This window comes from Pyrgilauda ruficollis, unplaced genomic scaffold (assembly GCF_017590135.1).
Source record: "Pyrgilauda ruficollis isolate IOZ18807 unplaced genomic scaffold, ASM1759013v1 scaffold18, whole genome shotgun sequence".
NCBI classification, from domain to species: Eukaryota; Metazoa; Chordata; class Aves; order Passeriformes; family Passeridae; genus Pyrgilauda; species Pyrgilauda ruficollis.
In genome coordinates this window covers 9,821,283-9,849,124 of record NW_024516984.1, presented here as the reverse complement: position 1 = coordinate 9,849,124, position 27,842 = coordinate 9,821,283, and the positions used below count along the sequence as shown (strand labels likewise).

The following is a 27,842-nucleotide window of genomic DNA, read 5'->3' as shown; positions in this document are numbered from 1 at the left end:
TGGGCTCTGCTGCACTCTGGAGAGCTTGGAGACTTGCACCCAGGGGTCTCTCTCAGGGAGAGGCAGCATAGGGACACAGCAGAGCACGAGTCAAGCTGCACACAGACACAGCTGCAGTGGGAACATAGCCAGGCTTAGCTCCTGGAATTTTAAATGCCATTTCAGTGATTATATTTGGTGTGCTATAAAACTTAATTAGTATAGCTCCATGTGATCCTGTGTAAAATATTGTCTTCATCCCAAAGAAGGGATGCGTTAGGAAGCACTGGAAGCAGCCCCAGAGAGAGAAACCTCAGCTCCAGACACAGTCATTGCCTGCACTTGACCAGAGGTGAAGCCATCCTTTCAATCCTGATTTCTTATCTGGCCTGAATTAAGTGCTCTGAAATAGAGAGTTTGAGAAAGAATCACTGGCTGCCCGGGGCAACAAGTCCTTCAGGCACTGCAATTCCTACTTACCACAGTCTTTCGTTTACAATCTCCCTTTATTTTTTTCACTCAGGACATAAACACTTAGACAGCAAACACGAGCACACAACCCTGCTGGAGAGAGACAGAGAGCTGATCCAGTCTCCCTCAGCTGTCAAGACCCCTTCCACAGCCGTCCAACACATCTCTGTCCCCAGAGTTGCGCAGAAACATTTCTGTAGTCTGCATTAAACGTACTGGGCTAATTCTCCTACCTACAACCTCATTCTCCATCCCAACCTCTGCAAGACAAAAGTATTAAATACACCAGGGAAGCTAATACGAACAAGTCTTATGGAGAAAGTAGGAATGGAGCATTATAAAACTTGCTTGAGATAGTTCCTTAGCTTAAATGGCCTGATTTTTCAGTTGTCTTTTGGGTTTTAATTTTTTTTTCTAATTTTCTCTGCTTTGTGCTAAACCTCTGTTATTTGTAAAACAGAACTGATGCTATAGTGCTTTAGGAAACAGTTTCAGCCAGGCATTTCAACATAACTTTATTGATGCATCAGTAGCATAAAAGTAGTACCAGCATTAATCTGATTTACAGGAATAAGTCTTAGAGCTCTGATTGCACAGAAAAGTTTGAGTTATATTTAGAATTTAAGTGTTGCCAGTGAATCTGGAATCTTTTGATGATGCTGTGTTCAGGTATCACAGCAAAGGAAGAGGGAGAGGTACTATGAGAGACATTCTCACATTAGAGATTCAGGAGAAATGAAGTCAAATAAGTACAACACGAAATTTTAAAAGTCACATCATTAATTAAATTGTAGACACAACCAGAAACAAAAGGTTTCCTTTTTCTAGAAGCCTGGTGACACAGAGTCCAGGAGAGGAAAAGAGCTTGAAGCACCATTGCCACTACATTGCAGATTAATCTTTAGATGCTTTAACATTCTCTAAGAGGTTAAAGGCATTTAGTGCATTAAAAGTCATGACCTCGGGGTAGTGGGGGAAGCACGAGGGCAGCCTTGCAGATGCACCCCCAACAGTCCAGTCAGTACTGTGGACAGCCCCAGCTTAGAGTGCCTCCCTTCCCTGATTTTTTGTCTTATTACAAAGTAATCAGAGAAGTCTATTAGCCTCCCTTCCCTGCTGCAGGATTTTAGAGTGTATTCCTTTGCACTGATGTGGGGATTCATAATTAAGACAAGCACCAAGGGACATCCCTGCAGGCTGCTTGCATAGCATTCAGTCACCTCTCAGTTTGGACACCACTGAGTTCTTCATCAATCTTACATCCACCCTACATCTCCCTTTCTCCAGGTTTAAAGCAGCCTGCCTCCTACACATTCCCAAACACACAAGTTATACCTGTGAGCATCCCTATAATCCCCCAAAGACTACAGTGCCACAGCACTCCCTGATGCTCATCTTCCCACATGTGGCCTCCCTGTGCCCCAGCACCTACACCGACACTCAGCTGCAGCATGGACTTGGGAATCCCAGCAATGGCACCAGATGCTGTCATGGAAATAACCTGAATTGCAATTTAGACGAGCTCAGAGCACAAACAGTTTATTGCTATAGAAGAGGATAGGTAGCAGAAGAGCAACTGAATGCTGGTGGACTATTAAAAAAAGGGGAAAACAAAATTAAGGTGATTCAACTTTCCTTTTCCTGTACTAGTTGTATCTTTAGATACAGCAGCATTTTAATGGTGTTACCATTAGCTCTGTGACTTCATAAAAGTAATTAATTGCTCTCAACTAATTTCAAGTGCACTGAGAATAGACAATAAACTGAAAAATACATGCACAAGAAAGAGGTGGGGAAGCCAGTCTAAAATTTGGATCAAACCAATCCTGTCATAGAGATGACAATCCTCTTCCCTTTGTTGGAGTGGGCCACTGAGTGAACACACAAGCAAAGGCAGGAATATCCATTGTTACTGTGTTCTAAAGACACTTTGCCAACAGTTTGCAGGGAGATGAATAAATTACTCCAGTCAGGATCACTGTGGGACCTTCCAGCATCCTGAGTAGCTGCAGAATGAAGTGATAAAGTGAAGTATAGCCTGAAACTTGGATGGGAGAGATATTTTTCAAGCAATTGGAGAGTTTTCCCACGTTTCCTCTTCTGTCTTTGCAGGAATATCTCCTAGGGAGAAATTCGTGGGCACATCACAGAAGTTGGAGCAGCTTCAGCTCTGCAGCAGTTGTATGGGACTGGGGGAATGTCTCAGTTTCCCCAATCTTTGCTACCTTCTTCATTCTTAAATGAAGCCTCAGTGAGTGGTGGTTGAGTAGTTTGGAGCATATTCAGTAGGAACTGACACATTCCAAGCGAAGTTCCTGCTGCTGTGTGAACTAGCTTTACCTCTGGCTGTGTGGTGGAAGGAGGGTCTGAATGCTCTCAGCTCCTTTCTTTGCACAGAGCCACCCTTTCATAATGGAGTGTTTCTGCCTTTAGTGCCTAATTTCAGGGGAGGTGGGAGAAACACCAATTGGATGGCATTCAAACTGTCACTTGGCCTGTCCCCTGCACTCAAACTGCTGTTGTTCTTAAAGCCAGAATCTTTTAATGATCCACAGAGGATTCCAGCTCCTTGGGGGTGGAGAAATAACAGAACATTCATCCCATTGGAGCAGGAACTTATCCGAGCATCCTTGGACACAGTGACCTCTTGTGCTCCTGACAATCACAGTGGCCGACTCTGGGTTTTCCTGCCCACCCTCCCTCGTGTGTAAGAATGATGACAGCATTTGTCTAATGACAGCAGCCATGGTTTGCGGGTTCACCCAGCAGCAAAGCAGAGCACAAATGCCAGAGACACAGACACAGGATGCATACACAGAGGATGCTGACACAATCAGTCATACAGATTGCCATGAACAAGGTGCTACCCTCAACCGCAACCACTTGTGGTACCCATGTAAGACATAAACACAGCTGAGTTTCCACCTCTTCTTTAACTGGTAGAGCTTTATGTTCACTGATGAAAACACATCATGCCCTCCCTCTCTAGGCTCACAAACACTGGTTCATGGATGGCCTCACTCTGGGCGCAGCCCTTCTGCCTGCCCAGTATCCCTGCCCACAGTTCCAGCCCCCACATGGAGCTTTTCAGGTCCTTTACTTGCTGGCTGGTGCAGTTGGATGCACCAAACATGCGCACTCACACAACTGTCCCTTGAGCACTCCACCACGTTCTGGTCACATGGCAGGGTACAGTTGTCAGATTTCACTCTTTCATTCAGGCAGAATGTTCTGTTTCAGCCACCATCAAATGTTTCTCTAATTGTCCTTTAAGATCTTCTACTTGATCTTAATTTTTTTTTTTTTTTTCTCCTGAGGGTCTCTCAAACTTCTGATCAGAGATTCTGTTTTTCTTTTTCCAGCCTCCTCATACAAACTGAAAAATACCACTGAAAAAAACCCACTGAAACTGAGGAATTACAGCCTCTGGACTCCAAGATGCTCCTTAATTAAACCCTGTAATGCAATCAAGTGTGGTTTTTTCATCCCCAAGGTAAGTATACAGAACAAGAGCCTGAAGAGAAGAAACAAGATATACAAGGGCTTCCTCCTGGTCACAACATCTGGCTTAAGCCCACCATGCTGGCTGAGGCTGGAGTTATTAGCAGCAGTAACAAAGGAGGCTCAGACTAGAACCTAAGTCTGAGAAGGGTTAATGGGGTCCATCATACCACCTGAGTCTTTAACTCTTGGTGTGGTTTCTTCTTCAGCTGAGAGACATCGCAAGAACCTGTCCTGAAGTGGCAAACAGCTCAAAGCCCAGCTCTGAAGGACCACTGTTCATACAGGTTCACTCACACTAATTCCAGCTTGGACCTTTCCTACATCTCCTAAGGACTTCATCAATTTGTGTTCATTCTTCCTTCTTTTAGCTGACTTAGAAGTATGACCTCTTACTGTGGCTCTGGACTGACCTGTGTTAAAAGCTGGAATTCAGCTGAAGTGCCAACAGGGATTTCAAAAAGGTGGTATTACACAAGTCATACATACTCACTACATGCACACTGCTGACAGAATCACTCCAGGTGCTCTGAGTTCTGCTTTCTTCGGGACAAGAACTAATCCATCAGGAAGGTTTCACTGTAATCACTGTTTCCAGGAGACAGGGTGTGAGTTCTGTCAAGAGGCCCACTCGGGCTGTATTTGGCATCTCTATCTCCACATTTCACAGTCCATGAACCAAGGCAGAGGGCTGGTAACACTGGTTGCTCTCTGCCCTTGCCATAGCCTGAGCCTAAGCACGCATGACACGTAGCCCTCCTTTTAACATTGGAACACACATAAAGAACTGTAAGTGGTGAGCAACAAGCTGGGGAACAATTTACCCCTGTTCTATCCCTGTGAAAAGTCAAGTCTGCAAGACTCAGTGCACAGTTTATCAGGAAGACCTTCAAAAGGCAGAGTCACTTTTTCTTTGGTCATGACATTGGGTTAGAAGAACTTGTCCATATGTCACATGCACTGGTCCCTGTCAACAGAGCTTGATCTAGAAAGTAAAAGGCAGTACTTCTCTTTCATGAAGCCAGTTGCATCAGAGGTCATCATTAGCTCATCATCGTATTTTGAGGCCAGGAGTCTTAGCTAAAACTTGTATCTTTCAATATTAATTAACTATAAGAATGTCTAAAGGCAAGATTCCCATTGGAAACATTTTGCCTCTCACTACATGGATGTTTTCTCTGCTTGCTTCTGACTTCACACTGGGAAGAAACTTCCTTTCCTTGCAATGTAATGTGGCATTAGTTTCCTCATATCACCACTATTTTTGCTGAAAATAAGAGAACTGCAGGATAAGCCTTGTTTTGGTAGGAATGGCAAAAGGTTACCAGTGTTTGAAGGTCTATAAAATAACTTTAATTTCTAAAATTTTTAATATAAATAGTTTTTCTGCCTCATCCATTTCCCAGACAACAGAAGATCATTCTTTACATTGCACATTCTGGAATGCTACAAGCATTCTTATTGCTTTTTTTTTTTTTTTTTTTAATTGTCCAATCAAATATTTTCAATTGTCTTAAATCCACCATTTGGCACAGAAAAGAGAGCAAGCCCATAACTCTTCTCATCTCCACATCTGAGGTCTGCCTCTGCTGACACTGCCATGAAACATGTCCATTTCACCCTGACTGATAAAAAAAAAGTACCCATAATGAACTGTTCTATTAAGCCATGTGATAAACATTTTCAGTTAATACAGCCCTGAAAAGATGAAAGCACTTGCAAGTAACAACTAGCTAGAATATAAATTCACTACCAGTGCCTGCTGCCTTTTTAAAACCTAGCACTCCATCTACCCTCCAGTTCTTCAGTGCTGCATCTTACACCCTTCTATGAACAAATGAAGACACAACAGAAACCTGTTGAAATCTCTAAAGCCATGTAAAACCCGAAGGCATTAAAATTTATTAAATGATGCAATAACAACAGAATTCTTTATTTACAATAGCATTATTTAACATCAAATAAGCAAATAGCATCAGCAAAGCAATATTAACTTGCATAAATGTATTTAAAATTTCTCTGAATATATCTACCTTTGCATAAACTGCTAACACTAGAAATACAAACATCAATGCAGGTGAACAAAGTGATGTTCAGAGTCAACTCCGTTTTGAAAATAAATCACAACCTGAAACACTGTAAGCTTTCTCCTGAAGAACCATAGTTTATATATTGCTTAATTTTACCCTTGTATAATCTTTTCATATACACACATCTCAGATGCAACTTCATGATGAACTGTACAAATAAAACCCACAAATGACATAAAGGGAAAAAAAAATTAAATGACAGTAAATGTTTGAAGAAATGTGTCCATCATCTCTATTGAACAACATAAAGATTAAGTGATGATGCACTTATTCCAAAATTGTACACAATTCACTATACAAATATAATACATCAGACAGCTATGTAGGAATATACAAGACTTAAAAACAGATCTAAGGCATTATGCTAGATTTTAGCATTTTGAGGTTCTTGCACATAGCTTTTACCTGTAGTAAGAAACTTAAAAGATTTTGTTTTAGTCTACAAAGAAACACCAGGGAGAAAATTCTAATTAAAATCAAAGCCACTACAGTAAATTTTCTTTTGTGCAGAGAATGCTTTTGCTCTTAGGCAGCATACTACCATACAAATACTAGAAAACTTTTAAATTCACACCAACAATTAATGGCTTAAGTTGCATTTCAAAACTGATTGTGTATCTTTGGGTTCTGCAAGTGGAGCTGTGCCACCCATTTCTTCTGTTAAGCCCATATGAATTCCGCTTTTAAACAAAGATTAAAAAATGTATTGTATAAACTGCAAAAACATTGCTTTTAATTAATACAGGCTCAAAAGGATACCGGTGTGGGACAATATTTTAAGGATTGAGTACAAATTAACTCCTTGTAGCAAAACAGCTCACTTCACTTTTTAAACTCACCACATTACATGAACACTTAAACGGGTCGTACGACCATGTATATATGCTTATTTTTCACATTATGCGCCTTTCACATTTAATAATGTAAATAGAACACTGATTAATTGTTCTCTTAAAACAAAATCCAAGTACTTTCTCCGACAAATTTACTGTATACAGGATGAAAAATACTGATAATGAAGGGAATTGATTTGGCTTTTTTGTTTCTATAGTGATCAATATGATCAGAAGATTCCTTCACTCACTTTTCTCTTTCATTACTTAGAAGACGACAAAAGTCACAATGAACCCAAATGGAGCCAAAGTGATAGGTACAATCTCCTTTCTTTCAAAATGGCAATGAATGATGAAATATCATAATCACTACAGATAAGGGTTTGCAGGTCTGTTGTGAAATGGGACAAATTTAAACTATTTTTTTCCACTGTGAAAAAGAATAATCTATCTGCAGAGGTTACAGTTAAAAACCAAAAAAGAATGGAATAGCAACAAAATTATTTTTAAACTCATTTACACTTTGTGGTGCATGAAATTAATTCCTTCAAATTTATACATTTCTTATATAAGTATTTTTTTTTGTCAGATACATAATGCAAGTTCAAGACCAATGCGGTAGTAATGAGGCTGTGGAGGTTAGGGCTGATGGTTATTTTTGTTTCCCATCAGCAGGTCAAAGAATGGCTCAGCTGACTAAACATTCTGTTTGAGTTCGGCAACAGAACGGTGACAGCTGAAAAAAGTGTTGCTTCTCCAAAATGGTTGCACTGTCTTCTCTAAGGACAAACACAGGAACAGCCTTTGTCATATTTTCCTCAGCCTTAACATAGCATAGCTGCTATTTTATTTGAACTCCCACCTGAATACCAAAACAAATTAAATGACAACAAGACAAACCTTTCAATCCCAAAAGGCAGGGCTGATGAGATATTATAAAATGCATTGCATTTTACATTTAATCAAAAAATTTGCATTCAGGTTAGAAAGTTTGTGGATTAGTGTCCTGGTTCCGGCCAGGATAAGGTTAACTTTTGCAGAAGCCGGGAGAGGGCACGGCTAGGACCCGGAGGTTATTCTGTAACACCTCACATCATTGCCGGGGGCAGGGGAAGGGAGTCTCTTCCCGGGAGAAGGGCTCTCTTCTGGATCAGCGCAGTGGCGGAGGGAGCATCGGGCATGTCCTGGGTTTCCGTGAGAATCGCTTGTCTCTTTCTTGTACCCTCTGTCACTAGTACTGTAGTCGTTACTGTTTTCTTATCTCATTGCTGTTTCCAGGAAATTGTTCTCATCTCAACCCATGATCTTTACCTTTTGTGCCTCCAATTCTCCTCTCCAGCCCTCCACAGGGAAAGATGGAGGCGGAGGGAGCGGGCTCACGGTTTGGAAAGTCTCAGTGGGAGCACTGAATTACGGAATACCATTCCTAAACAATTAGGAACCAGCGGAAAGAAAACAGGTCAAACTCATCAATTTCTTAATATTCCAAGTCCTCAGAAACTGATGTCAGTATAGTAAAAGATTATTCAAACCACAGTGGGCAAGGAAAAAAACCAACACACCTTAACAGCGGCCTGCTTAGTAACAGTTTTTCTAAGATTTGTTACGAAAGGATATAAACATACAAAAATCAAGAACTGGTTCCTACAGTGGCTGCATATAATATAGGTTAATTAAATGGTATTATGAGCAGAATCACAAGGCTTAGAAAATGAGAAGTCTCAAGCCTACAAATTAGGTCTAATCAAGGCATTGTGATCCTTTACAAAACACTTTTCCAGGAGACACACACGGCTAAGAAGATATCTAATTTAATACTGAAGTACCTCATTTGGAATCAACTTCACAACATGTATATCTCACAAAAATTATACAAGTAAAACACTTAAGTTTTCAACTTAAATTATTGCTTGTTTACATATAAACTGGATTTTATGTACCTTACAAAACGTCTTCATAGTCCACACTGCTTTAAAATAATCAGAAACATGATAGTGGTGAAGTCTGTAGTGATATCTGCTATAGGTATTACAGGAATTGTTATTTTCCCAGCTAAGGGGATGGGAACCAGAAATTATCATGCTTTAAAGCAGGTATCTTTGATATTATGCACCAATTCTGCCACTACCATAATCATTACATGCATTACCATTGAACTTTGCTGTTCGGCATCCAGTAACTGGCTGAGCAGATTGCTGGAAACACACCTAAGGAAATAACGGAGTAACCTGTTTTTTAATTCTACTAGAAAGAGTAAGATGACAGAGGTCAGGAGAGCCAGGTTAAAAACAAAAAAAAAAAAACAAGATTTGCTGATTGTTAGGAATTTAATTAAATGAGAATGTAACCAACTTGTATGTTTGGATTAATGACTTGCATCATAAACACTACCACAAAACCCAACCAAATCACCCCTTATAAACAGCCCTCTCACAGGGTAATTTTCATCTGTTTCACAACTTTAACCCCATTCAAAATTGGTCTGTATAGTTTTCTGCATCAGTTGATCTTCTCTGACTTGCTGTCAGTGGAACATGCTAGTTGGAGGTCTCTAAATGTACCAGACGTTGCTTCTATGCCCTCCTCCATGCCTCCTCTCTGCCCCAAAATGCAGGCCTTAGTCTAAAACACCAGTTTTCAGACAGAACTGAATCCTTTGCACCAGACTGTGTAAGCCAGGGAAAACAAAGCAAAAAAACCCCAAGGTCTAGAACTAAACAGAAACAGAACAAGAGCATGGTTGTTTTTCCTTAAATACATACATTTAAATACATTCAATCTGACATGGTTTATGAAAATTGCCTGTCAACATTTACTTTGCAGGAGAGATCTAAGTTGCACTAAGGTGAATGCAGTGAACAGACTGAGCAATGTCTGTACGCTAGCTTCAGACTGTCAAAGAAGAGGCTGCTCTTCGGCAAGGATCCCCGCTCCCCTCGGGAAGGCAGGGCTGAGTCCTGTTGGCAGCAGGCAGCCGCCGGGGCTGGCAGCTCCGCGGGGACACGACAAACAGACACAGCTCTTCAAACTGGTAAGGGTTTGGGGCCGTAAGCCCAGTCAGCTGAAGAAAGGAGCAACCAAGCCACCCTCAGGGTCAGCAATATTTCTGCAAAAGAAGAGAAATGGGGGAAAAATAAATGAAGTTTTCCTGCTGGGATAGTGAGGATGGACAGGTCAATGAGATCTGGGATGCTACAGTGCAACATCCACTGGCAATTGTGCATTACTGTAATGCTTTACACCTGAAATTTAATTGGAATTTATGAAGCTAAACTATTCTTTGTGTACACTGATACAACTGACCAGTGATTTAGTTCCTTTGATATCAGAGGTGGTTTGATTTCACTGCATTCTTAGGTCCTTAATTCATTTAAATTATCCTGGATGCTATAATAAATCAAGGTCATCCACCTCTTGTAAAATCCAGCTGAAGGCATAGCAACAGGGTTTAAAGGAAGTCTCATTCTCAGAATATGTACAAAAATCTCTCTTAGTGCTGCATCACTGTCAAAGGAAACAACTGCCCTGGCACACTTTCCCTTCCAAGACTCATAATGAAAAAGGGAATAAAGAAGTAAAGCCAGCTTCAGCTATGGATCCCTAGAGATGTTTTTTACCTCATGCTTAATACCCTTGTGATGTCTTTACACAAATATAGTACAAACTGGTTTCAGCTGAGTTGATTATCTTCTTTCTTATTCACAAAAACATCAGGATGTGGTTTTCACAGTTGTTTTAAGACCACTCCTTCCAGTGGCTGCAATCTGTGACTTTCTGTCTTCCTCTCCTTGTAAATGCCTGCTCCCATGGGGTGCTGTGGTCAGTCAGGTCAGAGAGTCAATCCAGCCAAACCCATTTTCCTCCTCCCCTGGGATTGCTTTTCACTCACATCCGATGGCTCTGGCTGTGGAGCAGCTCTTTGCTCACAGCTTCCTGTCACGCATGAGGAAGGCCCTGTTTGCTCAGGGACAGTGCTGGTGGGTAGGCAGCTTTCTCACCAGTCCACGTGCATGCTGCTAGGCTGCCTTCTGGAAGCTGCCTGTACTGTGCTTTGGACCTTACCTTCCTCTGCACTCTCACAAGGCCTAGAAATGTAGCTTTGCTGACAAAATATCCTGCAAGGCAGGAAAGCAAGGTCCTACGTTTTGTACATCTCCTATTCCCAGTTTAGCTGCTGCAGCTGGAGCTCCTTGGGTGTGACCAGCACTGAGTCCTGCCCATGACTCCTCCTTCCTTCATCACAGCACAGAGACACCACACTCACATCCCTCATGCCCTGACTAATACGGACAAACTAAGCTTTGACTCCTCTTTCTAACATGCTGAGAGGCAGTTCAGGAACCCTGTTAGTGGTTTTTGAAGTGGAAGCAAAAGTGAAAATCCAAAGATGTCCTTATTTTCAGTGTGGACATTTAGGAAACAGTATCTCCAGAAAGATACTAAATAAACACTCCAACTATACCAGTGACTTGAAAAAAATTACATAACGCAAAAGTTGCACACTAATTACACAACCTGAAGTTTCTTAAAGAAAAAAAAAAAAAAGCTTTGTAGGAGTAGTTTATGGCTCAGCTGTATGGAAAAAACAGCTGTTTAACCTCTATTAGAGTTTAAAGTTCAGTGAAAGGTATTTATAGAGCATATAAACTGCATTTTTATTGACAGTCAGAGGTATATTAGTAGAATAAACATAAAATCACAAAGTGCAGTCTGATGTACCTTTCCAAAATAATTTGAGAGGTTTGAAGAAGTTGCTTTTATTCAGGTGAAATAAAGCTTCTCTTATGCATTGCTACTGTCCCTCTCATTATCATAGCACTGACTCCGTTATTATAATTTTACATCCCAGAGATTCCCTGCCAAAAGTCATGCCACTCACTTCTCTCCACCATCTCTCATACTCTTTCTGTCACATTCACTCTCTTCAACAATTATTTAAAATCTACCTCCTCCTTTAGTCTGCTTCTGTCTCAACATCCTTATTCCCTTTCCTCAGCAGTACTTGGTATTTTCTTCTCTTAGCCAAGCTTCTCTTAAGCCAGGCTTTTCTTAGCACATGGAATTTAACTGGTTAGGGAATACACTAAGTAGGAGACCTTCTAGCAGCCTCCCAGTACTTAATAAGTCCCCCAAGAGAGCTGGAGAGGGACTTTTTACCGTGGCATATGGCGACAGGACAGTGGGCAACAGCTTTAAATTGAAAGAGAGTAGTTCAAGATTAGATATAAGAAGAAATTCATTACTGTGAATGCGGTGAGGCACTGGAACAGGCTGCCCAGACAAGTTGTGGATGACTCACCCCTGGAAGTATTCAGTGTTGGATGGGGCTTTGAGCAAGCTGGTCTAATGGCAGGGGGTGCCCTGTCCATGGCAGGGGGTAGGTATCTTTAAGGTCTCTTCCAACCCAAACCAATTTATGATTCTCTAATAATGCCTTGGTATGTAACAACTTCTTGCTAGAGCAGAATACACTGCATCTTTTTATTAATCAAAGTGACTATGAAATGGCTGCAGAAGAGACTCTTTATGTACAGATCCCCCACTCCTGGAGACAGACATTTGTATGTTTATATGAGCAAGATGAAGATGTGAGAAGAACTGGCTTCCGGGAAGTTTTAAATACATATGAATACAAAAAAGACAGGGATACAATAAAATATATGTATGGTTACTTCTGCCTCAGTACTTTCACATTCTTCATTTTCACTCATGTTATTAATTTTTCAGACAGATGTTTCCAATTTCCCCTATTACTCAAATTCCTGATCTTTAACAGCAGAGACCTTAACCACGCCCGGCCCAGGAGGAGGCGCCGCTAGATGGCGCCTCCCCCGCGTCACTCGGCCGCTCTCAGTCCGTCCATCCATCCCTCCCTCCCTCCCTCCTCCTCTGTGTCCACAGAGCAGTCCTCCCTCACATTAATTACAATTATCCAGGGCACTTGGAACTTTGTAAGTAAAAAGGTACCGTACCCGCTCCAGCCTCAGTATATTCGCAGCCCTGCTGTGCCCGTACCCCGTTTCTTACCCGTGCTGCATCTCCATCCTGCTTTATCATATCCATTCCAGGCAGCTGGTTTGGAAAGAGATTGCCTCCCCTCATAGCAGGATCATTAACCTATTGGTAACAAGATATTAAGGAGAATGAATCAAAAAATACATTGGGAGGAGGGCTGGGAATTAAGAAGAAGAATTACAGACTATTACACTACTTGCATGTACCAATGTCCACTCCTGAGACAATGCTCAAGTCAGGGAAGTGACTGCATAGCCAGGCACTCCTCTTGCACAGCATGTGTTTGACTTATATTATGCTGCTTCACAGTCAACAACAAAGATTTCATTCCTGATACTATGACGCTTATGCCTATTTTACAAAGCAGGTTCCATAAATTATGTCAGTGTTATCTGAAGAGGAAATCCCTGCTATCAAAGTTCTGAAAGCAGAAACATGTAACTACCTTCCTAACCTCAACATGTGGCTTTGCTGCTTGCAAACCACCACACACTTTTTTTTAAAGCCTGATGAGATAACATGTAGGCTAAATTATACCAGCTACTGACTTAGTTTTAACAATACTTTTCTGTTCATAAGCAATGGGAGAAAGACAACATTAAATGGGAAAATGTGCAGTGGCATGCTTTTCTAAAGGATGGTCTCCACAATCTTCTGAATACAGTCACAGGAAAGAATTGAAGCTGTGTGTTTCTGCACAACCAAAAGGTCTGTCATGCTTAGTCATGTGTAATTTGCCAAATTTACAGCACTGCTTTCGCAGTCAAAGGACTAATCTCACCATGTAGGAACTGGCATAAAATACAAAACAGCCCTTCAGCAAGTTTCTGAAATATCAGAAGAAACAGTTTTCCTTACAAAGTTTATCAGGGAAAGAAAGAAACCTCTTTCTACGAAGACTTTCTTGAGTCAATTCTGCTCCCCCAGAGTAGATCCCATTCTCATGACACTCTCCCTCCAGACATATATATTGGTAAAATCTTGTCTCAGCCTTCTCTTGTTGAGGAAGACTGTCTTGAATTCATGACACAAAGTCTTCTCATTTCAGGTCCTCCTGACTGTTATTTCTGTTGCTAGTCACTGATTTTGAAAAATACATTCATATGCAACCACTTAAAGATTGGTTTCCAGTCCTGCCAAAGACAATTCAATGGGAAAGATTAAAAACTTAAAATATTTTTGCCTTAGGAATTCTGACTCCAAAGAAATTAAGTGCTGTGAGCTTCCTAGTGATGCTTTTTGCTCCTTGAAGTGGAGAGATTTTTAAATCTGAACATGAAAAATTTAAATCAGAACGGACGAGAACCACATTATTTTATTCAGAAATAGAGATAACAGACAGCTTTGCAGCTCTATCTGCATGCAATTGATGAATCCATGTTTAAAAAGTGCTTTCTGCTACTAATCAATATTCATTAGAATGTGCAAGCACAAATACCTTTTCTGACTGTTTAGTAGACAAAGGGAGGTAAAAATGAAAGCAGAAATAAACAATTTGTATCCTGAATCAACAGCAGTTTTGGAACCAAAAGATGACTGCATGATTTGCCTCATGGCAATTAGGACAGGTATGGAAAAGGAAGGTGGCTCCAGGCCACTACAAAAGGAACAAAGGCATCAATGAAGTGTCTATTAAAGAGTATCTTTGCCACTAATGATGCAAGAATCCTGACTGACATGGTACCAGATATAAAAAAAAACTCAACCCAAACCCAAAAAAACTATTTTGTCATATGAATACATTTGCTTCAGAAGACCTTTAAACACCTGACATTAACTTTTCTGACTGCAAAAAAAAAATCAGTTAGAAAAGCATGGAGAATGACAAAGAAATTGAAAGGTTTTCAGAATTTTCTGAAGAAAGATAAAGTGGTGTTATCATATATAAAGTTTGACAACAAAAGAACAAAGATGTTTTACAATTCCTTTGCAATTAAGTGAAATTAGTAGTCTCCCATAAACCAAAGTTATATACAAGGTGTGCAACAAGTAAAGTTTCCTACCACTCCAGAGCTCCTTTAATCTGGTATTCTGAACTAAATCAAAATACCATTTCAAGATAACTCTTCTTAAATGCCATGATAATTTCGGCCTGGGGAGTACCACCCTGTGCAGATTAATACACAACTACTCTGACTGGACTTCTAAATAGGGGTTTACATCAGATAGTGAAAAGCCTCTTTTCTTGCACAGGTTTCAAACTGCTTCTTTGGTAGCTCAGTATATAGCCCGGATCCATGATACAAAATAAGTAACAGGCAAAACCATGGCAGTAGTCCACTGTGCCAACAAGAAGATGAGGACAAGGGCACCGTAAGATCTCTGAATGGTGCAACACCAGGAAGGTTTACTTTCTTGATGCCTGGGGAAGTTGTTTTGGACAGGAGGAACCTGCAGACCTGGCAGCCAGCATTTCAGCATTCCTGGTAGAAGCCTCCTAGAAGAAACACTAGTAACAGCAGCCTGAAGAGATTTAACGTAATTGTAAGAGCAAAGACCATAATGAGACAGGATCTCATTCTTCAAATATATAACAGAGCCTCTAAGTATATAATAATTACCAAGCCCATTTTGGCCACAATCTTTTTGCTTGGTGCTGGGAGCCCAGGTGGTAAACAAGAGAAGTTGGAGATAACACAAGTGTGATCAGATAAACACCGAAGTATTTCTGAGCTCTGGATGTATCTGTCTGACACAGCATAGTGCCACAAGAAGAGAGGAAAGAGAGCCCACAAAATCTGTTTGGTACCAGGGGTAATACACCTTCTTCTCACAAGGTAAGTCAGTTCAAGCACAGCTGTTTATTATTAGGTAGTAAGATCTTACTTCCAAAACCATCCAACAGTAATAATGTTGAGTTTTTTTCAAAAACTAGAACATATTTGCAGAGAGTAACAGTGAATCACTGTTAGTCTCACTGTGGTTAGAAGGAGACAAGCACATGAAGTTCAAATTATGTATTGTGGAACAAAAAGTGACACTGAATAAGTAAACAGAAGTGTAGGTGACAGTATAAGAAAACCCCAAAGAATGAATGAAATGGCAACAGTCAGCAGAATTACAGAAAATACAGTCATTTTGAAAACCACCAGTTACAAGAAAAAGTACAGCAGAGTCTAAGTCAATTGCTAAATAAAGATGTCACTTAAGTAAAACACTATGCCCTGAAAACAGGGAAAAAAAAAAGTGTCAATTTTAGTATTCAAGTATACATTTTTAGTTACTTGTGTTTCTCAAGAAAGAAAATGCAAAGCAGTACAGCACATTCCTGAGGACTAAAAAGTACTGTCTTGTGGCCCAGAAATGGCCCCTCAGCTGTCAGCTGGCCACCTCTGACCTAGACCAAGCATAAAACATTTGCCTGCAGGTGACACAATGCTGGGGTGGTAAATAAGAGGAAACAGGTTACTGTTACAGAATGAGCCACAGCACTTTGCTTTAACAGACACCATCTAAGAAATACAATTTGATGGAGACAGAAGGGAGGCAATACTTCTGGGAACAAAGAATGCAGGTTTCATCTTTGTAGAATGTGTTGAGGAGAATTTGGGGGACCATCATAAGGGTTTCATTGTGACATTGTCACGAAAAGAACCAAGGCAATCCATACACTGGAAGAGAAATTACAAGCAGAACTTGACTCTACACAGCTGTGGTGCAGTCTGTTAAATCACTGTCTCTGGTTACTCCATTCACATTTCTAGAAGGAGGTTACAACAACAGAGTTTAAAGTAGATCCAAAAAAGGGACTGATGGGCTGAAATCCAAATGTTGAGATGGATAAAGAACCTCAGCCTATTTAGCTTGCTAGAAGTTAGATAAATGCTATCTTGAAACAAGATCTTGTAGTCTAACAGGAAGGAAAAGCAGTGTGACAGCTGTGCCAGGGGAAACAGTAGCCTGCATGGAAATCTTTGAAATAAAACCAGATCTCTTTCTACAACGCAGTTTGTCAATTCAGGTTCCTAGGAAAAATTGTGTAGCATGGGTATGCTGAGAAATCAGATCAGGTCATAACCTTTAAATCCCCTTTCTGTTCTTTTTTGGTTTTACTGTTATTTTACAACAGTAAATGTCTGCAACTCTATTAACTCAGTAACTAATAATAAACAAAGCCTGCTATAATTTGGCTTAGCAACTGGGAGTATCAGAGAAGGTGACAGATTTTGGAGTATCAAAATGACTTTGGGTCACCAGTATGCAGCAGCTGTAAAAGACAAATGTAATCTGCAGCTATATCTGTCAGAGTATTCCAAGAGAAATGGGGAAGAACTAGTGTCATGCACATGGCCCTGGTGCTTAGGAAATACTGATTCAAACTAGAACAGCTGCAGGAAAGCAAAGGGAGTTTAAAACCTAAGAGATTGAAAAACCATGGCTTGTCTTACAAGAAAAACGCTACAAAACCCAAAACTAAACAAAAAAAAATATCTACCCAAACTAACAACAAAAAAAATCACGTTGATAGAATCTTTCTAAAATACAGAAGAAGAAAAGAGCTATTTAAGGTAAAGGACAACACTGGAAAAGTAAATACTCTGTTATCGAATTTAGGCTGGAAAAAAGCCATCAACATAACCAGCTTTAAACTGGAACATTATGGTATCAGAAAAAGTTATAGCAGGAGATGTCTATAGCAGGAGACGTTACCTGAAGACACAAGAGGTACCTTCTTGCCAATATTTCTAAGAAAAGTCCATAATTTCAAGCCTGTATTTTTGAAGAAGCTGAAGGTCAGCTTTGAAACAATTATATGAGCCTGTTAATTAACAGGATTTGTTTATCAAACACTTAGTAATGTACTGAGAGAGTTTACTTGCAGGTTGACAAACAGAAATGTTATTTTTTCTTATTTCAGATACCCTAAGTAGCAGTATCAAATAAGAATGAGTGTGTAAACATCCTCTCAGCAGAAAAGAACAGGTTACTTACCTATTGATTCAGCAACCTATTTCATATGCACCACATTATAAAAAACATGCATTTAGTGCTTGTAAAGTGGCCACATGGATAGCTCTGAAAACTGATTGAATATTTATTGTCTGGGACTACAAATACTGTGGCAGTTGAAGCCCCTTCCAAACCCTGCCCATACAGGCAGATTTCACTCTTCCCTCTAGGAAGCAGCTGCCTGCCATCCAGTTCCAGCCTCTGCTGCTGGGAAAATCAACAACTGCAACTGTGCTACAGACACTTACCTACTGAGAACAGGAGCTACCATCAGCACGTGCTGCCCATGGAAGTCCAGGAGCTAGCTACAGTGCTCTCTACCTCACTGGTCACCTTGGCTACGAGCGCAGAGCTAAAACCAAAGCCCTGTTAACATCGTCATTTCTCAAGACAACTACTAAGAGAAACATAATGCAGTGGATCTAAAAACTACTGGAAGTAAAAGCAAATCCTCTAGCTGTCATCTCACATCCTTAGATTCTCACCTGCTCAGGACCCATGGAGGACAACCCTGATGTAGGCACAGAGGTCGCTGAGGTCATGCTGATCTGCCCTGTCATCTGGTTCATGTTGTTCATACCACTTGTGTTGGTTGCCATGGATACACTGATGTTCATGTTATTGTTGTACATGCTGGTGCTTGCTTGCTGCCCAAAATGTGGTGGGGACTGTTGTGAAAACATGCTACAGCAAGGAATGGAAAAAGCAATGTGTCAGACTTAGAACGCTGAAGCCACTAAGAAACTTTTAAAAATATGTCTTAAGCTAGAATTTGTATATGCTGTCATTTATTCCAACTTCAAAGGAAAAAATTAGTTTTCAGCTGCATTAATGTCTAAGGAGTAGATTTTCAAAATTTAAGGTCCCATGTCTGTGTACAAAAATACATGCCTTTGCGTGTGAAAGTATGGCAGAGTACAAATCTGCTATGCACGTGCAAGAACAGCCAATTAACTGTCTGAAGGAGCTTTGTATGTATTTTAAAGTAACGTTTGGAGGGAGAGGAAAACACCTTTAACCTCCAGTGTTAGCACAGCACAGGACTGTTGAGCTGAGATTATAGAAGGGTAATAAACTTTCTTTTTTGCAAAACAGGCTATTTGCATATATGAATACCAGATTTGCACATACAATTATGGCAAGCGGGCACAAATATAGACATGCAATTGTGCAGGAATTTATTTACTAGGTCTTTGCACCAGGTTTTGAAAATGTGGCACTGTAAGAAACAACATAAAATCCAAGATAATTCCCATCTATGTTTCTTTGAGGGCATTTCTGAACAACTTATGGGGGAGTAACTGTGGGAAACCTCATCCCAGGTTTTATTCAGTCCAAACGCTTTCTGGACAGTATCTTCCTTCCCATTATGTTGAAAGCCATATGAGAGACTTCTTTACATTTCCTAAAATGCACTTCACTGTTTACACATCAGCGTTCTCTAGTCTTTGAGCATAATTCAACAGCCAATGAAAGAATTATTACTGACAATGTGTCTGTTCAGAGGATGTGCATTAGACTGAAATACTGGAAGGGCTGCTGTGTCTCAGTGTCAGTGGCTGACGTCTCCTGCCCTGTGAAGCACTGCTCCCTCAGCTGAGGAAACCTTGCACTTGGGTACTCTGTTAGGCTATTGCACTCTGAGACCTGGTGCAGTGCAACGGCATTCTGGGCACAGGACCAAACTCAGAAAATCCCACCATTCTCTTCTTTCCAATTCCATGTCTTTTCAGGCCACCTCCCCCCATTTTTAAGTTGTTATCTGGATGGCTGAAACAGTACACTACAGATCATTGTGAATACTCAGTGGCTTGTGTAAGCAGATTTGACATGTCTCTGCTGTAGAGCTGCAGTTTAGCAAAACCAACCATTGGACTTATGGAGCTGCCCCTGCTGCCATTTTTGGCAGAAGCCATGACAGTGGTAGCTATGCCTCCTGCAGATGCTTCAGGAAGACCGAGAGGATGAGGCATGGACAAGGATGAGGATAAGCTGATAAATCAGCTGCTTTAGGGGGAACTTTACTTGGATTAGCCTCATCTATAAAATACTGGTGTTTTGGGTTTATTAAATCTTTGTCAACTAGCAGGAACAAGATTTGTTGCTGTGCTAGGACAGTAAGCCTGAGAACTTCAGGATTACAAAAGCACGGTGATAGAGATAGCTGTGTGCACCCCAGTGCCAACTGATACAGGCTGTACCTGACAGCTCCTCCCATCTTCCAAGGAAAAGCTCAGACCACTGCCATCTGGAAGCTCATTGCTGCCTACTGATAGTGTTCAACATCCAACCCATTTGATTTGGACAGATGATTATTAGAGCTACACCCACTGGGGCAGGGGCCTCAGCTGAAAAGGTGACTGCATGCATGAGGTATTGCTACAATGCTGTCAGGCAATGACAGCTATATGCTGACCCCCAGCATGTGCAAGTACTAATGGGCTGAACCTGGTTACAACTCCAGCATTTAAAGTGGGAGGTGATAATCCAGTCACTGCAATTCCAGAGGAGTAGAATGCATAGCCTCTGGTTTAGCTGATCCAGCCATGTAGAAAGCAGTGTGGGATGAAAATCATATGCAGAAGAAATGCATCCACACAAACGTTAGGGGCTGGAGTTCACTGTGCAGCACAGATGCTTCTTAAGGGCACACAGTGTTTGATCAGTTATAACAAAGCAATGCTTTGTGTGGATGCAGGTCTTTTAGCTATGCACTCACTTTGCCTTGTATGAAGACAGAATTTAAACCAATTTGTCAAGCCAAATTGAAAAGAAATCTCTTTTAGGATAGGTAGTTAGCAACAAACAAACACACAAACAGTTACATAAAATGAGCCCATTACTCTGTGTGTTCCTTTTGGTTTTCTTCTGGATTTACCTGTTACCACCCATATTCCCTTGTGCCCACCCATTCATCTCCGTAGAGGACTGATAGGCAGGGTTAGCCTGAGACTGCTGAATCATGGGGCTTTGAGTGTGAGCCAGCCTTGGTGACATCAGTGGACTCTGAGGAGTGGTGGCCCCTGTGAAGCCTGGATCGGGCTGCTGACTAATACCTGCAGAAGAAAATGAGAAATTTACCCACTGTACATTCAGAGTTAAAACAAACCAAGAGCTCATACCTGCAAACATGTCTTTAACCAGTCTTACTTTTATCATCTGGTAAGAGTAGATACCAAATTTAGAGCTGGATGGACATAATTTGTTATATCAATAGAACTTTCACATAACATACTATTTAATATAATTATAACATAACTTATACAGTAGGTATAAATAAAGAAACTGTATAACAATAACTGTATGGAGGTAACCCAGAACAAAGTGGTTTGTAGCTTTGTAGAACACAGAAAGCAAACAGCATTAATTATATTACACATTGGGTTAGGGGTAAGAAATTGAATGCCCTATCCAAAACTGATTTATATTACTTAAATTGAAGAGGTTTTTTTTTAGCTCACACAAAATTCAGAGTCCATCAAGCAATACATACATATATATGTTTGTGTGTGTACATACATTTATCTGCATACATCTATATATAAACCAACACACACACCGCACTTCTGCTGCTGCTGCTCAAACAAAGAGCAGTGCTTGGAGAATAACTGGTACTAGAGCTAGGAAAGTGGAACCTCCAAGGGGTCCAAATGGCCATGTTTTCCACTGTTCCCAGGGAGCCAGGCAAGAGCCTGTGGAGAGGGGGCCTGGACCCAGCACTGGGGGGAACATGGGGGAGTAAGGACCGACAAAATCCAGTGAGAGGGAGTGGAACCAGTACCGTAGTTTGGAGGAAATGGAAACTGCTGTGCATTTGCCTGCGGGATGCGCGGGTTGCTCATGGTTGCTGGGATGCCACCGGTGGCCACCATGCTGGGGGTCATGCTCAAGCCTTGCCCTCGCATCATCAGCGTCCGCTGCTGCACCTGCTGCTGCTGCTGCTGCATCTGCCGCTGCCGCAGGTGCTGGCTCAGGATCTCCCGCTGCCGCTGCGCCAGCATCTGCGCGTTGATGGGGCCCTGGGGGAAAACCACCGCCACCCATCCATCAATAACCCTTCCAAGGCAACCCAGCCAGCAGAGGCATCTCCACTAGAGCAATCTCAAAGATTCCAGCCTTTTCCCCCCTCATCACGCAAGTAACAGAAATATGAAACAAGAGAGAATAATCTTGCTAACGCTTCTGCAGGGAAAGACTTCCAACACTGCGAGAGTCAGTAACTGAAATAACACCAGTGTTTAAGGCTGCAGTGATTTGTATTTGCAAATGGAGCAGCTCATTAAAAACACACATCTTTAGGAAATGAGAAGCATGTTAAAAATGCAGTTATATCAAATCTTTATTAAACAATCATCCATCCCATGTGAAAATGGGAATGACTCTCAGAAATGAAACAGCAAAATACTTCCTTATCACACAGACTGCAATATTTGTATTGAAACTGTACTTGCCACATAGCATTACTATTGCATTACACTGGGGCAAGAAAGCAAAAAAGGAAGTGACTTTCTTTTTTAAAAGGTATTCTTTTTCTCACCTGTGTTGGCACTCCAGTTCTCAAAGACAGATTCATATTGGAGACGCTGCTGATCTGATTTATCAGTGGCTGCCGATTCTAAAGAGGAAAAAAAAACAAACCACCCCAACACCAAAACCCAAAAGTTTTTAGAAGGAAAGGAAAAAAAAGAAGTGTTACATACATTGTCATACAGATCTACTTCCCTGATCAGCTGGTCTATAGACCTAATTCTACATATCCAAGCAGTGACTAATTTTCCTCCTCAAATCCTACTCCCATTCATAGAATGCTGTTTCTTAAAGAGATAATACAGCATAAAAATAACAACCCAGGCACTATGCTGTTTACACAAAAACAGCTCCCTTCATAGTTCATGCTCTTTTTCACTTTGGGACTGGACTGTTGAGGTTTACTCCAAATTAGACCTTATCCTGAAGGCCAAAATGATCTTTCCTCCTTAAATACAAAAAGCATTGATATCTCACTGATAGTACTACAAACCTACGTATTTAAAAACAAAACAAGAAACAATAACTTAATCCTCAGAAGCAGACCAAGGCCAAGCTAAAAAAAAGGATGTAGGATGTAGGCAACAGGCAGCAATAAAAGCAGTTAGATTGGCAGAAGAGTCAAGATACAACAAATAGAAAAAGATGTATATAACAAAAAGCACCAATGTAACCTTGCTCAAAGACTTGGTGAGATATACTTAACTTAATACTGGTCATGTTCTTGTATTGTACTATACAAAGAACAATGCGAAAATGCCAAAAAAGAAGATCAAAAAAGAGAACGTGCAAGGCACTATTCTGTCAAAACTCATTGTGGCTCCTGTTAAATTTTAGCTTAAAAATGGAATGAAGCAAGACCCGGTCTATTTGGAGCGAGCTGTGCTGCCTGTGAGAGAGAGCTGGGCACGGAAGGGGCCGTACCTGCTGCGCCTGGAGCCGGTGCTGCAGCTGGAGGCGCAGCTGGTTGGGCTGGTTCTGCACGATGCCGGCGGGCCGCAGGCCGGGCCGGGGCTGCATGCGCAGGGCGGTGTATCCCGGGCGCTGCCCCATGGCGTGGAAGCCGGGGTCCTGCATGGGCGCGTAGCTGCCCTGCGCCATCTGCGCCTGCGCCGCGTACTGCTGCGAGAACACCGGAGCCTTCTGCTCCATCAGCATGCTGGACTCCTGGCTCGGGAAGGTCTCGGGGTCGACAGCTTGGCTCTGCAGAAATACACCAACAACAGGAACAGTTGGTGGGACACGGCTTTCCAGAGGATTATACGGGACTAACACAGACAGTCTGCAAAAACAACCTTCCAAGATGGGAATGTTTTGAAACAGAAAATTATACTAGCTTTCTTTACCTCAATATAAAACTTAATAATAAGCAGAACTGGATATTTGAGTATCAAAATATATTTATGGAGACAAATTCCTCCCCTCTCTTTTCCTTTGTTCTGTTTATTTTTTCTTTAAATAAAACCCTATAATCTTCCTTGTTTCTTTACACAGACATTGCATTACTCTTCTAAAGAATAAAAACCTGAAATGACAAATGCTAGATCAAAATCTGTAAATGAAGTGATGCTACCATATTATGCCATTGAATCTGAGATAAATTCAAAGGTATTGCAAATGAATAAGTAGATTTTTATCAGTATCTTTAAACAAAATAATGACTTCAAATAAAGATGCCTGAAACTATTACAGAAGCTAATGTGAACAGAGTGCCTAATTCTTTCAGGGCACTTTTGCACTAACTGATTATCCATTAGCATAAATAAACTAACACAATTCTAAATTCCATTCTAGATACTCCCCTAATATTTGCTCTAGCCAGAACAATTTTACAGCTTATTCCACACTGACCTTGAAAATGAAGTTAATCTAAATTTCAGTGCCCTCATGAAAGAAAGTCTTTAAGCTGCTGTAAAATGTTTGAAGGCTATTTTAAAAAAACATTTTTTAAAATTAAGCAGTCCTCTTATCTGCAAGATCCTGTAACTGTTTCCACTGAATTATTAATTAAATAGAAACATATTTACTGCTTAGTTTGAAATAAACCATTATTCATATTTTTTTTGTGGTGGTATTCCAAAACCTATATAATACTGCATGAAAATTTCATAGTGCAAAATTGAAGTTCACCAATAAATTGTATCTCCAGCTCTACACCTCACTGACTTCTGTGTTGTACCAAATAGGCTTGGAGACAGCTTTCTCGTGTTCAAAGCAGAATTTCATTGGTCCTATTTCATATCTAAAATGCAGAGCTAGTTCACAAGTTATGCTCAGGGTGCTGATGAGTGCTGGGGAATGAAATGGGTACTGCAGGTTCCTCTGAGAATATTAAGTCATTGTACAAACATATACTGATTTTGGAAATAAAATTCTGATGCCAGAAGTGTCATGAACTAACTTTTACTCAAAATACTTTTATTTTTCCACGTTTTTTTTGCACATATAAGAACGAAACAGGCAAGAACCACAGGGAAATCAACAAAAATAACTGTGGGGAAGAATGGATGAAAAAGCATATAACAAAATGTATCAAGCATGCTTGAAGTTTTGAAAAAAAAAATTACAGTTTAAGTGCTTGGAATGGAATCAGCTGCCTCAGATAAATCTCATCCCTTAATACACATTAATCAGCTAAGGAAAAAACCACGGGTGAATTTACACATCTCAGGTTTGCTAATCCAAAAGTTTGTTGCCCCCATCACACTAAAATCTATCCTGCTCCTCGGCTCCTAGGTCTTCATGTTCTTATTTTCCTATTTCCTATATTCTGTTGCTGGCCATGATCTTACCTTTTGTCCCCTACAGCTGTTCCTCTGACCACCATTTTTTTGTTTTGATCAGATTAGTTGCATAATGCAGGTCAGAAGAAGGAGATCTAGGTGAGGGTGGCAGGGGAGAGGAAGGAAGACTGAACTAGGGGCTGAGGAGAAGTTTTCAGGTGACACTGAGCCATGAAATGGACTTCCACCATCCTAGCTTGCAAGAAGAACTTTTTCAACTCCATCTTGACAACATATTTTATAAAAGCAATATCTAATACATGCAAAATACCATGTTCAGTATACCTGGCTCACTAGTTCAGGTATTCCTAGAGCCCTGTCGATTTCTTCTAAACCATCAAAATTCCTTAATGCCATGTAAAGCTGATCCAGGAGAGCACCCTCATCACTTGGTGACTCTGATGAAGGATGATTACACAAGAGATCATCTGGTGAGCTGCCAAACGGTTGCCTGTGAAAACATGAACAGAGGGTTGGCAAACAGCTGCTGGCAAACATGAAATAATATCAGAGGATTAGTATTCACACTGAACTAACAAGTAGAGACAGAAATTATTTTAATTGCTGCCAATTTTGGTTAGAAAGTTATTCTGGGTGGAAGTCATGCTACCCAAATAAGTAACTAAATGACTAATGCCTGTCAAGACCCTACAAGTGTGGTATACCTGACAAGAAGGAAAACCCAATAGAGGTAGCCCAGGTGCTGAGTGCATGTTACAGGGTCAACAGAGGAACTGAGAAGTCAGTATAGAATATAGTCACTGAAGACAGAAGGCTAAAAAACTGTATTTTTAAAACTAGTTGTAACTTTGAATGTCTCATGTCAGATCAATTATATTATCACAAGTAGTACTCATTTCCATAGACTCTCCCCTTAGCTGGTTTTCTATCAGGCTAAGCAAGCCAAAGAGGTCACAGACAGGTCTGTGGATTGTCTGATCTCGCACAAGCTGAACATCTGGAAGAGCTGGGCAGAAGCATGAGGGAGCAGGGAGAAAAGGACATTCCCCTTTTTGCTTTCAGGAAAACACTGCATCAGCCCACCCCAAAGGCACACTTGGTATCAGTTTATACACTTGGTTATGGGCCCTGGAATGACATCAGCAAGAACTTGGGTACTGTCAGGCACCATGTGATGACTCTATAAATCCTGCTTACCTCACCCCTGAATTTGTATGCGAAGCACACTCACAGTTACAGAGGCAGGATAAAGGTTTGTTATAAACCCAAAGGACAGAACTTCCTGAGAAACCAACTAAATCTGAAACAACACTTTATCTGCAGCCAAATGACATGTTTTTGTTCTGCAGTTCACACACCTGCCCTGCTTCACGCACACTACCACAAAACTGCAACAGAAAATAAAAAGAGCAGAGCATTCTGCAGGCAAGGGCAGCTACAATATGCACATCGTGGAAGAATCCCATCCCAGATAATTACTCAGACACAACAAAAGCTGTCACCCATGGAGGCAGGAAAAGCACTATATGTGAACCCTTTTTACATGTCTGTTTAGAAAAAACAAAGAAACATGTTTGTGTATTTAGTTTCCATAATGAGATATATGGTTGCCATGGAAGTCTAATCTCTATGTCAAAGCTAAGCAGCAGAGCTGCATCGTCAGGCTGCACACTGAATGAACTCAAGGGATGGCAGGCAGGAAAACTAATAAAGATATATTATTTTTAACTGGATCCCAGGCAGTAAAAAAAATAAAAATAGGAAGGATATATGACACACCTTTTAAACATAGCAAAGTATTAATCAAACTCATATATAGAGAAATTTCTCTAACTCCCATAGATGAAATTATAAATCAGCAAAAAGGAAAGGGCAAAAAAAATCCTTTGATTCAAACTGCTTATAAACTCTAAAGATAACTTCTACAGAGTGATCTATTATATGGAAAAACAATTGATGAGGCTAGCAAAAAACCCTCTCTGAAATTGCAAATGAGTGTGAACACACATGATAAAGAAAACTAAAACATTTGTGAAATTCTGTATATTAAAAAATGACAATTACTTAAAATTTCTCCATTTCTTTTATATACCCCAATGACAATTTTAATTTTTAATTTAATACATTTTCAATTTAATACAATTTTTTCACTTAATACATGGCAACCATCAGATTATAAAAACAGCAATCTTGGGGATTAATAAAGCAAGAAATGGCAGCATCAATCAATTAATAGTCCCTGGTTGGGGTGTAAATGATCAAAATATTGTTACTTTCAGATGCAATGCAATGGGAATGTTTTCCACCATCTTTGGCTATAAGGATATTAACTGTAAGGAATAAGGAAATTACACAGCTATAGGGAAATTACGACAAATGCAAAGGTAAAAAAACGGAAGAATTAACTGCCTGGCTCGCTGACCAGACATGACCCTGTATTTTCTTTTAAGGTGTAGTTTTTAAACTGAATAATTCAGTCACACAAACAGTGCATTTTGCATATGGATATGCTAACTGAGAGAAACACCAGGAAACATCTCGAAAAGCATGGAATATAAGAAAGAAAATGTCACATATATTTATGGACAATATTTTTGGGCATCCTAATGAAAACTAAAAGTAGTCAGTAGATTAACACTTTTTTCAAACATTTTTTTTCCCAAATGTAACCACTTAATTTTCTTTTTAGCGATCCCTCAATTTACTACTTACACAATTGAAAATATTTAAAC

The 27,842-nt window shown here is 40.5% G+C and overlaps 1 protein-coding gene across 5 annotated transcripts in view; it reads right to left on the bottom strand.

Annotated features, from left to right (window-relative positions):
- Window positions 1-5,810: 5,810 nt before the first annotated feature.
- The window catches only part of NCOA2 (nuclear receptor coactivator 2), a 186,960-nt gene continuing 164,928 nt past the window's right edge, over window positions 5,811-27,842 (bottom strand). For all 5 annotated transcript variants that reach the window (XM_041464373.1, XM_041464374.1, XM_041464377.1 and 2 more), the window contains 8 exons: window positions 25,435-25,600; window positions 23,291-23,569; window positions 22,377-22,454; window positions 21,621-21,858; window positions 20,718-20,895; window positions 18,325-18,523; window positions 12,902-12,991; window positions 5,811-9,980 (listed from right to left, as the gene is read on the bottom strand). In XM_041464373.1, the coding sequence (XP_041320307.1) occupies window positions 9,969-9,980; window positions 12,902-12,991; window positions 18,325-18,523; window positions 20,718-20,895; window positions 21,621-21,858; window positions 22,377-22,454; window positions 23,291-23,569; window positions 25,435-25,600 (1,240 nt within the window). In that variant the 3' untranslated portion in view covers window positions 5,811-9,968. The remainder of the gene's footprint in view (window positions 9,981-12,901; window positions 12,992-18,324; window positions 18,524-20,717; window positions 20,896-21,620; window positions 21,859-22,376; window positions 22,455-23,290; window positions 23,570-25,434; window positions 25,601-27,842) is intronic.